Below are 14,207 nucleotides of genomic sequence, written 5' to 3'. Positions count from 1 at the left end.
AAAAGTGATTACATACGAATTTTTCCTTATGTAAGCCAAAAGTAATTACATACGGATTTAATCTGTATGTAATTTTGGCGTCATGATCCGTGAATAATTACATACGAATTGTATCCATATATAAAACATTACATATACAGAATATTTTTAATAACTGTAATAATAATAATATTGATATTAATGATAATATTGATATTAATAATAATAATAAGTATAGTAAAAGTCATAATATGATAAAAAAAATTGTTTGGTATAGTAGTTAAAGGTTTTTTAATCATTCAAGGAACTTGGCTTCAAGTCTTGTTACATATTTATTGGTGTTAGACTATAAAAAATATATAATTTAAGTTTTTAATTATATTAAATATTTGATTTTGTTAATTTATTATTTAATATATTTATCAAATTTTGAATAACATATTTTATATTATATATATTATGTTTTAATTTAAAAATTAAAACGTAAATCTTTAATAAGAAAATAAAATTATAATTAAAAATTAAAAATCATAAAAAAACCTTTTAAATCAATCGCACAAATTGGTTTAGTTTGAATCAAATTAGTTTTTTCATAATAAAATCTCAAACTCAACATTTTATTTGAAAAAATCTAACCTTAAAGTGTGTTAAATTAATTCAATGCAACTGTGCCACTGAATCATCACGTGATATTGTTCTCCTTAGTCTTACTTTTTCCCCTAATCTACGTTGATTTGTTAACAACCAAAGTTAAAAAAATATGAATGTTCTTTTAGTGGTACTGTGAATTCTGTAAAACAACTTAACTTGTGGGTTCAACATAATTTTCTTCTAGATTGATGGGTCAATTTCCATAAATTGACCAAGATACATTGTATTAAGCTTTTTGCATGCTTTAGACAACCTAATATTCGGAATAAACAAGAAAGAGTCTCTTTCCATCAATAACATCAAACTTCATTACTTTAATAAATCATTTTTAACATTGTTTGCTTGATGCCAATCACGAGTCCATTTAAGAATGAAGAATATATAATGATCTTATTAATTAAAGTTGAACAATTATAGGATAACAGAGTTTAAAGACTTAATTCTCATTAAGTCTATTTCAAATCTTTGTTAAAACCAAAAATATAACATTAAACATATTGTAGTAACAAATTTGATGAACAATTTTATGTGACTAAATATGTAGTTACTATTTTGATTATTAAATCATAAAAATAATTTTTTATCACAATTGATTTGGTCAATACTAACTATATTTTTTGTTACTATTTAACAATATTTAACAATTTTCTAATAGTGAACGAGATATATAAGTCAATCCTTCTGCTTTATACCAAAAAAAATAAAATTATGAATTGCTATTTACCACATCATATTTGTTATGCAAATTAGCAAAATATTGTAGTGGTGATGACAATCTTTTAGCTTTTGTTATGTCTAAATTTAATTTTGAAAATAAAACTATTTAAATAAAAAAAATTTGACATGTTTTTAAAATGAATCAGAAAATCAATTAAGTTATGACTTGTATTTTGAATTACAAAATCTTAAAGGTTACTTTTGTGTATCTAAGACTTTCGGTAAGAGTTAATTTGAGAAAAGAATGAGATAGAGAAATTGGTTATTAATAAGTTTGAAAATAATTAGTGAGTTAGAGACAAAAAGATTTATATGTGGTGAGAAGGGTGTGTCTTGTGTTTTCATTTTTACCTTTATTCTTTATGTACTTATTCCCCCCTCCCCCTAGAATTCATACAAGGGTGGTTGGGAAAATAAAGGTCTAGTATATTTTTGTGGGGCTATAACATAGAAAGGAAGATAACATATGGATTAGTTGGTAAAGTATTTGTAGACTGAAAGGAAGAGAGTTTTGGCAATAAAGATATTGTGATGTTTAACAAGACTATGATCTTAAGGTGGGGTTGGAACATGTTTCACATAAGGGAGTGTTGTGGTGTTTGATATTGGAGGAAAAATATGATGGATGAAAATATCTTCCTATTAAGGAAAGACCTACCTTTAGGTATTGTATATTTCTTGGAAGAAAGTTTGACCACTTAGAAAGAAAAAAAAAAAGTATCTTGTTCAAGTGCATAAATTGAAATTCAAATCTTTGTTTAATTAAAATGTGTGTTTTTTTATCATCAATGAATTAAATGAGACACTTCAAGAGTGTCCCAACCCTTATACATATACCAAAAAAATCTCTTCACCTATCTTTAAATTTCCAGAAATCCCTATGTAATCATATATATTGGATCAACATCAAAACACATAATGGATAACAAAGCATAGTAGAGAATAAACCACTGTTAGGGAAGCCTAAATATCTTCCATTCTCTACCTAAAAATCTGATTCAGAATCTTTATCAGATTTAGCTCCTTCTCCAAACCCAAGCCTGCAATTTTCTTTTTGCTCAATCATATCCAACACACCCCCTCAAGCCATTCTGAGAACAATCTTATTTTCTTCTCCCCATATGTGGGATATCCAACACACCCCCTCACGTCGAGACCCAACATAAACACTCGCTAGGATAGGCTCGAAATGGCTCTGATACCATATTACAAAGTGGACTTTAAGCCTAACTCAACCCCATAAAACTGACTCATGAGGTTGAGGTTTGCACTCACTTATATACAATTAAAGACTCTAATCTCTAGTCGATGTGGGATCTCCAACACCCTGTCTACAATTTTGCAGCTTAGACCGCACATCACTCCAGGCTTCCTCCATACTTTGTGCCTCCTTCATTTCACCTAAATAATTGGTAGTCAAAACCTTGGTTGCTAATTAAATATCAATTTATAAATTATTTAACAATAGTAGAAACTAATTTGAAAACCAATTTTTTGTTTAGTTTATAAAATGATCTTTAATTTAGTTATTATGACAATTAATTATTTTGGTCTCTAAAAATTGATTTTTATTTTATAATTTTCTTTTAGTGTAATAATAAAATAGGTTTAAAAATGTGTAGGTAAGGGATATAAGGAACATAGTAGAGTTACATAGATGACATCGCTTGTGCGCCACGTATGCAAGTTTAACTATAAAAGAAGAGTTAGAGAGGTTGTAAAAGTCATCATCAAGTTTGATCCAAAGAAAGAAGAATTGAAAGATGAATCAGATGTTTCTCTCAAGCTGGAACAATGGTGATTCCTCAGTGCCCCCATCGTATGTTCAGTTACCAGAAAATAGACCTGGAAAAGTGCTTAGTTCTTCACATGAAGCCATACCAGTTATTGATCTTGGAGGAGGTGACCGTGCTCACATCACTCAACAAATTTTGAAAGCCTCTGAGGAATATGGCTTTTTCCAGGTTCATGTCAATCTCACTGCAACTTTCTTCACTCTTTCTGAAAATTTGACCTAGTAAAAAAAAACTGTGAAATAGGTGATCAACCATGGAGTTTCCCAGGATTTGATGGACCAAACACTGAACATTTTTAAAGAATTCCATGCCATGCCTCCTCAAGATAAGGTAAATGAATGCTCCAAGGACCCAGAAGGAAGCTTCAAGATTTACACTAGTGGTGAGAATTACAAGAAAATTTCGATTCATTTTTGGAAGGATTCATTGGTTCATCCTTGTCCTCCTTCTGGGGAAAACCTGCACTATTGGCCTCAGAAACCGTCTAACTACAGGTCAATTTATTTTGCATATTTTTCTTCAACATAATTTTTCATTTATTTTGTATTATGCTAGTGTTTTCATCATAATTTAATTTAGTTTTCATCTATTATATTTGTTAGACATTATAACATTACCAACTTTCTTATATTTGTTTTAAAACTCATTTTAAATTAATCATGAAACATTAATTATTACTGTCAAGATTACGTAGCTATGTAAAGAGGTCAACTTCAATAACACAATAACACATTTCTTTATGGATCGATCACTATCGTGGCATTATAATTTTGGGAAAAAATCGTTATCAAATTGAAATATATACTTTTGCAATGAAAATAATTTGATTTGTTTTGATCCCTTTGCTTCTAGAATTAACGAGACGTGATTGGATTGTCATCAAGAAATTATTAATTTTTTTTATAAAGAAGGTTTTGATGTGCTAAAGCACATTAAGAAATATAATGAAATTATTAGACAATTTCAGGCAATAATTATTAGACAATAATTACACTTTATAATCACAACAAATTTGTATGTATTTTATTTTCTAATTTATAAAAAATGCATTAACAACACTTAAGACATATTATAAAAGGTTTGTGAAAGGTTCTATATAATTTAATTATTTTATAATTAGCCAATTAACAGAAGCTTTGATGTGAAGTTTATAGGGAGATTGTTGGAAGCTATACCAGAGAAATGAACAAACTTAGCCTTGAAATTTTGGAGATCATGTGTGAAGGGTTAGGGCTTGAGGCAAGGTATTTCTGTGGTGAACTCTCTGAAAATCCATCAGTGGCTTCTCATATCTACCCTCCTTGCCCTGAACCAAGTTTAACATTGGGTGTATCTAGGCACAGGGACCCTACAATTATCACCATTCTGCTTCAAGATAAGGAGGTTGAAGGACTTCAAGTCCTAAAGAATGGGGAATGGATTGGTGTTTACCCTATTCCCAATGCTTTTGTGGTTAACATTGGTCTTCTCTTACAGGTTATTACCATTTCATTTCATGCAACCCAATTTCTCCCCTTTTGCTTTTAATATTCTCTCATTTGACATAACTTTCATCCCAATTTAACAAATTATATATATTACAATCATGGCATAATATCTTTTTGCAAGTATGTATCTAAAATATCTCATAAATTTGTGCAAGAGAATCTGCTTAATTTAATTTTTCATGGTGTTGATTAGTGATTAATTTAAAATATAAAATAGTTACTAGTTAAAATCTAGATAGATAATGTTAAATAGTAATTTATAAATTTTTATTAATAATAAAAGTCACTCTAAATATTAATAAATTTTAGTTTATAAAATAATATATAACTTAGTCAATAAATTTATTTTTAACAAGTTAAAAGAGTTTACTTGATAGTTTTATAAATATGAACAAAATCATTATTATTTTTGTCTTAATTATTATTTATTCGCTAAAAATCAGCCATGTCAAATAGACACTAATGTATAATAAGTGGTATGATATGTTTATCTTCATAATAGAGAGAATTTAATAATCATACTCTAAACATACTGTTATTATTATGAATTTTAAAGTAGTTGTGAAAATCAATAAACTTACCAAGATAAATTATGATTGAATAATTATACAAAATCATTTTGCACCTACGGACATAACATATTTTTCTCAAACATAAAATTGAAAATTATATTATATTATTGCTCTTAATTATTATTTTTTAAGAAAAGATCGCAATGCAATGAATGCATTAGGCAAGAGTGATTTAATCCTGTTATCATCCAAAGTTGTGTAGCTTTTATTAAATAATAAAAATGATAATCAATTATCTAATAATTTGATAGTTGGTAACAAAAACACGACTTACATATAATATATATATATATATATATATATATATATATATATAAAGTCAATGTTATATTATTGTCTCTTCATGAGAAACTGTGAATGCTTACTTAAATTAATTGTTACTTAAACATGGAAATAAATTAAATTTGATCATTAATTTGTTCTCTGATTCTTATTGCAGATTATCAGCAATGGAAGGCTTGTTGGTGTAGAACACAGAGCTGTGACGAATTCGAGAATTGCACGCACAAGTGTTGTATATTTCGTGTATCCATCGTTTGAAAGCATCATAGAACCTGCACAAGCTTTGATCAAAGGAAACAATACTCAACCAATCTACAAATCCATCACATGTAGAGAGTTTCGTACAAATTTCTATCAGAAGGGTCCCAAGGTTGAAGAAGATTTACAATAACTCAAATACTCCCTTCTTATATACACTTATGATATGTTCATATAACTAGTTGTCGATTATATATGGTTTTGAAATGTTTAATCCTATGTTACATGCTTTCATATATTGAATTATAAATAACTTTTTATATATTTCAAATATATATATATATATATAACTTAAATCTATTTTTTCTTATCTTATTTGTATGTTTTTCATTTTAGATTTTTTTTTTCTCAACAAAGAATAAAATGAATTAATTGAAACATTTAAGGGATGTCTCAATTCATATATAACATAAAATTCATTAAAAGATCATGTTTTTGGTGACCATGCACCCTACACATAAAAACATCTTGGTATTGGACCTCAATCTTGTACCTACAAAAAAAAATAACAATCTTGTTCCTAGAAATCAAGATCAATTATTTCACAAAACGATTTATATGATATTCTATTTAGTTATGTGATCCATCATGCTCAAGTTGAAGGTGTTTTATTGTAAGGTACGAGTTTTGAGATGATCCCCTGCATGCTTGAACTCACCCAGATGTTGATATGTTGTCATTCAGTAAAATCGAAGGAGATGGTTCATCCAAATACAAATGGATACATTGTTTATCAATTTTTATTGCACTTGTTGAAATCACATCTTCTTCAATGCATCAATATTGTGCAGAACCACACACAACATCCTTTTTCCCGACTTTTGCCAACCAAATAGCACTATACTTGGATTTAAAAATTAGATTACAATAAGTTGAGTCACAACGTCACACAAACCAAACAGAAATGAACTTTCTCAAACAAAAACAGATAACTTACCGCATAATAGTATGAAGTATAAATAAATAGTAAAGTCAAATACATGCCCATGTAAGTTAGAACTACCTAATAGATTTAAGACAGTGTGTTGGACACAGAATCTAGTCAGAGTAGGAAAAGGTAACAACAAACAATTTATTTTTCATCCAGATCCAGGCTTTCAACTTAGCCATATGATTTCTCCTTGAAACTTGTATCTTTTTATAGATTTTTAAGCTCCAAGGATTTCGAAATAATATTCTAGTTCATATTTTGTTCATAGTTTCTCAGTTTCTAAATTTTCATAATTCTCGGATTTTGTTTCCAGTTTTATCGTGAACTTTGTTTCTTCGTATTTTTGTAGAATGTTTTGTTTCCAATTTTGTTTCTAATTTTTTTTCTTTGTATAATACATATTTTATTCACTAATTCTTTAACTCAGATTGTGTTTCTCTTTTTTATACAGATAAACAACTTAGACTTTTGTGTGTTTCAGTTCATTCACAATGGTAAACATTGTCTACTAGACTATTAGACTATCTACTTCATGTAACCATTAGACTATCTAGTTAAATTGTTTACTCTGCTAAAAAACAAGAATTAGTAGAACAGTGGATTTATACATTATTTTAGTCAAAAACATATATGATTAAAGCTATTAAGTGTGAGTAAAACCATGCTCATCACTTAGTTTTGGACTTGTAGTTCAAAACCATAAATATGTGAACCAATTAGATATATATGATTTTTTTTTATGCAAAAAGAAAAATAAGAATGTTACATGCAAAACTCAATTAGTTGATTAAGGTTTTTTTCACAAATATCTTGTATTGATTTTCAAGAGACATGTTCAATTGTTTTGCTTCAAACTATATTTCAATATTTAAGTAATCTTGTTGCAAAAGAAGGTTTAAAATAATATTTAATGGATGTTGTGACAACCTATTTTATAGTTCTATGAAACTCCTTGAAATATTTAGTTTTTTCAACAATACAAATTCTAGAGTTTCAACATTATAAATTTTAGAGATGATTATTCAATTAAATAAAACAAATTTCTTTATGAATTAAATCAAGGACACATGCTATATAATTGTCTTATTAAGTATTTGTTCAAAGAATCGTGTAAAAATATCATATTTGTCCTTCTATTTATATGAAAAAATCCTAAAATAAATTTGTCATAATTATTGTATGTAGATATCATATGTTTACAACTTCTAAAAACATACAAAGGAATGGTTAGAACTTCTAAACACATACAAAAGCAATTGATTGGTGGGACTACATTTTCTACATTTAAATAAATATATTTCTTATATATCACCGAAAATTATATAACAAAGGTATTTTTAAAGTTTTATATAGATAAAACATACATGTTATGATGGTAGTAAGGTTTCTAGATGTAGATAAAAATCTTTTTTATAACTCGAGAAAGATGAAAAACTTTCTTGACTCTAAAATATCACATTTTAGTGTTATAGGAGTACTAATATATCTTAGTAACTATACTCAACATGATGTAATATTTGTTGTAAAATTATTAAGAAAGTATACTACCTACAATAAGATAATATAATAGAGTGAAGCACATATCTTAATAAGGGTACTATGATTACGAGGTTATTTTTATTCAAATGTGATACACATGTTATTTGTTAGATCCATATAATAGGGATTTTAGGATAGATCCATGTACAAGAAATCTGCTGCATTGACAAGAATTATTAATACTCACATAAATAAATATTTTACAAAAAAGCTTAATGGAACTAAAAGATGGCCTATTAGCTCAGCTGGTTAGAGCGTCGTGCTAATAACGCGAAGGTCGCAGGTTCGAGACCTGCATGGGCCAATTTTTCTCTTAGAAAATTTTTTATTCCACTTTGTTGACTTCATATGGCCCATTTAATATTCATGTTTTATGGGCCTACTAGAGGGTACAATAATTTCAATTATTAGTATTAATCTAATATTAAACTTTTGTGAAAATTGACTAACAAAATGGCCTATTAGCTCAGTTGGTTAGAGCGTCGTGCTAATAACGCGAAGGTCGCAGGTTCGAGACCTGCATAGGCCAATGTTTTTGAAATTATTTTTTTTTCACTGTGGACTTGGGAGTATATGGGCCATTTAAGATACATGTTTTTTGGGCCTACGAGAGGGTACAATATTACGGCAGATTCTACCTGCACCCAATCAAATATGATTGGCACCCAATTGCTTAGGTGAAAAGACTAAACTAACCTTAATGAAATGAAAATTAGGGTTTTATGTCATCCCCTTAGTTTTCCCTGCATCCAACAACACCCAACACACTGCAGTCTCCTTCTTTTTCAATCTTTCTGCCGCTTTCTTCTTTGTGTCATTTTTTGTTCGGCGCTTACCTGTGACGAAGACCTACCGAACGACGACGTCGATTGTGGTGGTGGTGGTCAGTGAGGCGGCATCGTCTTGACGAAGTTGGACAGCGAGAGGAAACGAAGCTACCACGTCCACCACTACACTAAAACCACCTACGCAGCTTAAACTAGCACCAACCAAAGAGAAGAGGAAAACCAAGTTTCTCTCTGCACCCTACACCTTTTTCAAAATAAAGAAGACAATAGCAGAATTGGATTTTAAAAGTTTGTCAGGTGCAGGAAGTAATTGATTGGGTGCAGGAAGCAATTGCCTAATATTACCTGCTATTTGCATCCTCATGCCTCCTTTGTGAAAGGTATCTTCACTCTTTTGTATTTTCTTTTAATATAAATATAAATGTAAACAAAAATTTCATAAACAAGTGGCCCATTAGCTCAGTTGGTTAGAGCGTCGTGCTAATAACGCGAAGGTCGCAGGTTCGAAACCTGCATGGGCCATTTTTTGTTTTTTAGATAATTTTTTTATATTACGACAATATGGGCCTACGAGAGGGTACAACAAGACTTGCAATTTGCACCCTCATACCTATGGGCAAGATAGCTTGTACTATAAATGGACTGAGGGCCCATTCACAGCATAGTTCTTGAATCACATATTTCATTTTCATTTTCCACAGATCTTGCTGAGAGAAATCAACATCATTCAAATTTTCTTCTATTAATCTCTCACTAAATTTTTATAACCTGTAATAATAATTAATCTATTAAAAATACATTCACTATGATTCCCATAAATTCCGTTCATTGATTTTCTTAGCTCAATCACTATATACGTGTCAAAAAAAATGAGAATCATACCTGGATAACATTCATCAAGCCAAATTTTGATAAACATAACAATGATTCAATTTAGAAACAATATTAGAAAATTCTTTTTAGAACTTTGCTCTATATTTCAATAAAGAAGTTTCCGAAAGCATTTCTTACTTATATTTAAAGAAATCCTACATAGAGAGGGCAAATAATAGAGCTGAAAAATGCTGAAAATGATAGGTTTGATATGATAAAAGGAAGGGCACAAGCATCACAAGTTGGTGGAAATTACTAATATATTAATACATGGTGATTTGGAAATGGAAGTTTGGTTATAAAAATGAAGAAAATGATGAAAGTGTGTTAATATGGCAATTAAAAATGCATGGAAAATGGTTATGATTACTGTGCTTATGATGCAGACCAATCATACCATAAGATACACCACTGTGCTCCTCCATGTTTTGCTGTATGAATGAGTTTCAAAGAAAGAATAAAATAAAGTTAAAAAAAAAGTTATGAAAGAAGAAAATTATTATTCCATTTTACTCCGACACAGTTTGCTGGCTAGGCCACTCATCTGGTGGTTACCCTTCATCCGACAGAGAAGCCTTCTTAGTTTTTTCAATATAAAAACTCACCACAAGACATCAATTTCTGAGTTCATAGCATAATTATTCAAATTTTATTTTTTTTTAGTTTTGCTCTTGTTAATTGAATTAGTACACCTTTCATCTTCTTTGTGTTCTTTCTTCATCTTTCTATTTCTCAAAAGTGAAATGTAATGATGTAAAGAAATGGGATGTGTTAGATTTTAAAGAAATGGGAAATAGTATTTCACTTTTAAATTCAAACTATTTGTATTGCTTAAAATTTGATCAAAAGACTTTAAACATATTTTAAGAAAATAGTGAAAAAAAAAAAACAGAAAGCAAGAGAAGGTATAGAAAAAAAAAAGTTCATCAAATCGTCTATAGAAGAAGAAATTCATTAAACATCTAAGTATAATACATACCATAACATCGTCTAATTATCATTTAAACACACGAACCGTCTATATATATATAAAAAAAAACAAATAAGACCATCCAAATAAAACGCAAGCAAACATAGCAACAAAGAAATAATTCTTAGAATACCAAAAATAATTCACACTTTAATAAAAAAAATTATTTAAATCTAAACACGTATTTTAATCACATTCAGTCATAATTGTTTCCATTTATACTAAATGGTAAAAAAAAATGTATAGTCCATATATAACATTACTCAATCATATTACCTTTAATAAAATATGACTACTAAAAAAGTATCACATGCATTTGAAATCAATTTTACTATATTATGAGCACTATGTTCATTTCTAAACTAGAAATCCAAAGCTAATCACATGCTAAAGTTTTCTCAAAACTCAAAATTGTTGAAAGAATCAAAATTCTTTAGAAACCTATGAGAGTAGGGAACAATTTTAGCCAACGTCTTCGTAAGATTGTACACCACAAGGGTAAATAATACAAAAATATAAAGGCTATATAATGATTAAATCTTTTGAAGGTATATTAATATAGAACTATTAAATTAAAGTAATAGAAGGAATTGCAATTGTAATTTATATAAAACGCCAATTGAAACATCACTTTCACATGGCAGTCATTTTCTACTTTTTTTGCACCATCCAAACACAAATCCGAGAGATCCGCTTAAATTTTTGGTTTGAAAAGTAGAGAAATAAAGAGTGTTGTACCCACAAAGCTCTTCTAAGATTTTCAAAATCTCAATTTAGAAGGGCACATACTTAGGAGTGTGATTATTAGTTATGATTAGTCCAAATTCTTAGGGCACCCTTTTCAAATGATCCTTATTACTTAGACATGTGACACATTGGATGAGTTTTTTTTTATTGATAATAAAAAATAAATAAATATGAATCACTTTAAGGATGGTTCAACATTTATACATAATAAAATATTTAAGACACTTTATTCTAAAACTCGTACCACCGAACGTCTATGATTACAAAACATCCCTGACTTAACTTAAAATTAAAATTCTAAAAATAAACACCTGAACTCAAAAATATATCAAGAAATCATTATCATACAGATCAAAGTTCGAGACACCAATCGAAAAAGGAAAAAAAAATAGAGAGACTTGGACGTAATCCAAGACCAAACCTTCACTTGAACCAAGAAAACCACTTTGAAACCATCGATATTAGAAGAGTAATTCCATTATTGGTTTGTTGATTAAATTGATTAATTAACTTGTTAATTAAACTATAATTAGCATAATGGGGTACTAGTTTATATATCCACCGACACAGATTCAGCAAGTGAAAGTTTTTGAGAATAACGAGGGGATCAAGTCAACCTTGAGCCTGTGAATTTGCACTCATTCAAACACAGACTCCTAGGGTTTTGATTTGTGACAATCATTTATGAGGGCATATTATATATAAAACTTTCTCATAATCAGTCACTTCAGCCAATAAATTTTCTTGTTTATGAAGCATGTGATTAGGTAGGTTAGGAAGTATCACACACATGCTACCAATCTCAGAGGAATTAATAAAACAAAACACTAAATCTTATTATCCCAACTTTTCATTATGTGTTATGTGTGGGATACAAGGCTTCATCAATAACATAATATATCCTTCCTCTTTCAAGATGATTTGGTTGCTTTCTTCACCAATAGTGGGGTTCATGTTCTCAATTATGCCTTTTAAACTATGATTAATTAGTTTATTACATTCAAGCCAAACTTTTCTTGTCCATTCAAAAGCACTACATTGATTAGTAGAGTTGTTTAACTTAGCTAGTTTAAACACTTTATATATGAGTACCCTATTGCATGTAAATTTATTATCACATGATTGAATGTGAAGTTCTTAAGATATATATCCTCTACTTTTATATTAGTATTTTTCTCCTTGTTAATAAATAAGATGACTATAGTACATTATAAATTGGTTCACTCAAGAAAACTCATTGAAGCTACCTCCCACTAGATAAATCTTAATAGAAAACTCATTCACCATACTTTTTTTTACAGATAACATGTATGTTTTATTTAAATATATATAATCTTAGTTTAATTGAGTAGGATTACTATGAACAAAAAATATTCCTCAATATTCAAGCTTAAAAAAAATCATGATTAAACTAGAGCAACTAGAATAAATGTTTGATAGTAAACTAACTTCATTTATGTCAAAAAGAATTTATTTTTGTATCTTCTAAATTAGTATATATGCATGAAATCATATGGGTAACTTTTTTATTGATTCTTTAATAAAATAAACAAAAAGGGCCATCATAAAATTGAAAATAAATAGTTTAAGCATGTTTATAGGTCTTTTTAATTAGTGTGAAATTATTTCATCTTAGTAAAATACCACGAATCTAAATTTTGAATAAGTAGTTATGTTAAATATTTAAAGGGAATTTTTTTTTAAATAGTAGTCCTACTTTAGTTAATAAGAGTATTTTAGTTGAAGACTAAGTGTGTTAGATGTACCAATAACTCCCTTTTGTCCAAAACTGTTCGTAGCATAAATCATTTGTCTTTTAATTTAATTAACATTCAACCAATAGTAATTGAACTATGTTTTTGTACTGTGTTATGAAATCCGTTTTTGTAATGTATATATAGTGTAGCATTGTTGATTATGTTATGATATAGAAAGCTATATGTAGCAACTATTAGAGTATGATGTGTCCCTATTCATATGTAGACTTCATCAAATTTGTAACATCACATTTTTAGTGTGTGGGGATCTAAATCCACTACAATCACTCTAACAATTGCCAAAGTCTAAAACTCTCATAACTACTCAATTCATGGAACACTAGTAATCACAAACCCTAAATATAACATATATGTGTTTTTCTCCAAACTAAGATGGATTAAGATTAATTAAGATGGGTGGGTTGTATATATTTTTTTTAAAGGAATTGATTTGTTATCCAAATGAATATAACTGTAATTATAGAAGGATAACAAATTATCTCGAGCTAGGTGGTTCTTTTGAATTTTTTTTGTGTATGACAGACATGGTTGTGGTTTATATTGTATTGGTTTTATCATTTTTTTTTCTTTTCTTTTTATATAAGGGTCAGAACATTCCTGAAAAACATTCCTGAAATGTTTCATTATATTTAATTGATTTTTCGCTGATAAGAAAAAAGAATAAGTTTATGGTTTTTTACGAAATCATGAATATCTTTATGCATTGGTAAAATCAGTTTTTTGGTGAAAGGTATAAATTTGGGACCATATAACAATCATTATGAAAATGAATGGTTGTGTAGGAGTTTTATACTTTTTTTTTTTTTTATATGGATTGAAATATCTCTCCTATTATCAAT

General features: G+C 28.6%; 1 protein-coding gene and 3 non-coding genes across 5 annotated transcripts; all 4 read left to right on the top strand.

Annotated features, from left to right (window-relative positions):
* The first annotated feature begins 3,006 nt into the window (after positions 1-3,006).
* On the top strand, positions 3,007-6,006 carry LOC137837023 (protein DOWNY MILDEW RESISTANCE 6-like). Of its 2 annotated transcripts, XM_068645836.1 has the most exons (5): positions 3,044-3,311; positions 3,387-3,637; positions 4,298-4,387; positions 4,481-4,619; positions 5,642-6,006. In XM_068645836.1, exons 1-5 carry the CDS (start codon positions 3,111-3,113, stop codon positions 5,873-5,875), a joined length of 915 nt encoding a protein of 304 aa, XP_068501937.1. In that variant the 5' UTR covers positions 3,044-3,110; the 3' UTR covers positions 5,876-6,006. The 2 variants fall into 2 exon arrangements, with proteins under 2 accessions (XP_068501936.1, XP_068501937.1); XM_068645835.1 differs by having other exon boundaries at positions 3,007-3,311; positions 4,298-4,619.
* Positions 6,007-8,442: 2,436 nt separating this feature from the next.
* TRNAI-AAU (transfer RNA isoleucine (anticodon AAU)) lies at positions 8,443-8,516 on the top strand. Its single transcript has one exon. It is a non-coding gene; the product is annotated as a tRNA-Ile (tRNA).
* A 151-nt stretch (positions 8,517-8,667) lies between these two features.
* TRNAI-AAU (transfer RNA isoleucine (anticodon AAU)) lies at positions 8,668-8,741 on the top strand. Its single transcript has one exon. It is a non-coding gene; the product is annotated as a tRNA-Ile (tRNA).
* A 707-nt stretch (positions 8,742-9,448) lies between these two features.
* Positions 9,449-9,522, top strand: TRNAI-AAU (transfer RNA isoleucine (anticodon AAU)). The gene has a single exon. It is a non-coding gene; the product is annotated as a tRNA-Ile (tRNA).
* The last annotated feature ends 4,685 nt before the right edge of the window (positions 9,523-14,207 follow it).

The sequence above is a fragment of the Phaseolus vulgaris genome, chromosome 4 (genome assembly GCF_000499845.2).
Source record: "Phaseolus vulgaris cultivar G19833 chromosome 4, P. vulgaris v2.0, whole genome shotgun sequence".
In the NCBI taxonomy this organism is placed as follows: Eukaryota; Viridiplantae; Streptophyta; class Magnoliopsida; order Fabales; family Fabaceae; genus Phaseolus; species Phaseolus vulgaris.
This window is presented reverse-complemented; position numbering and strand designations above follow the sequence as displayed.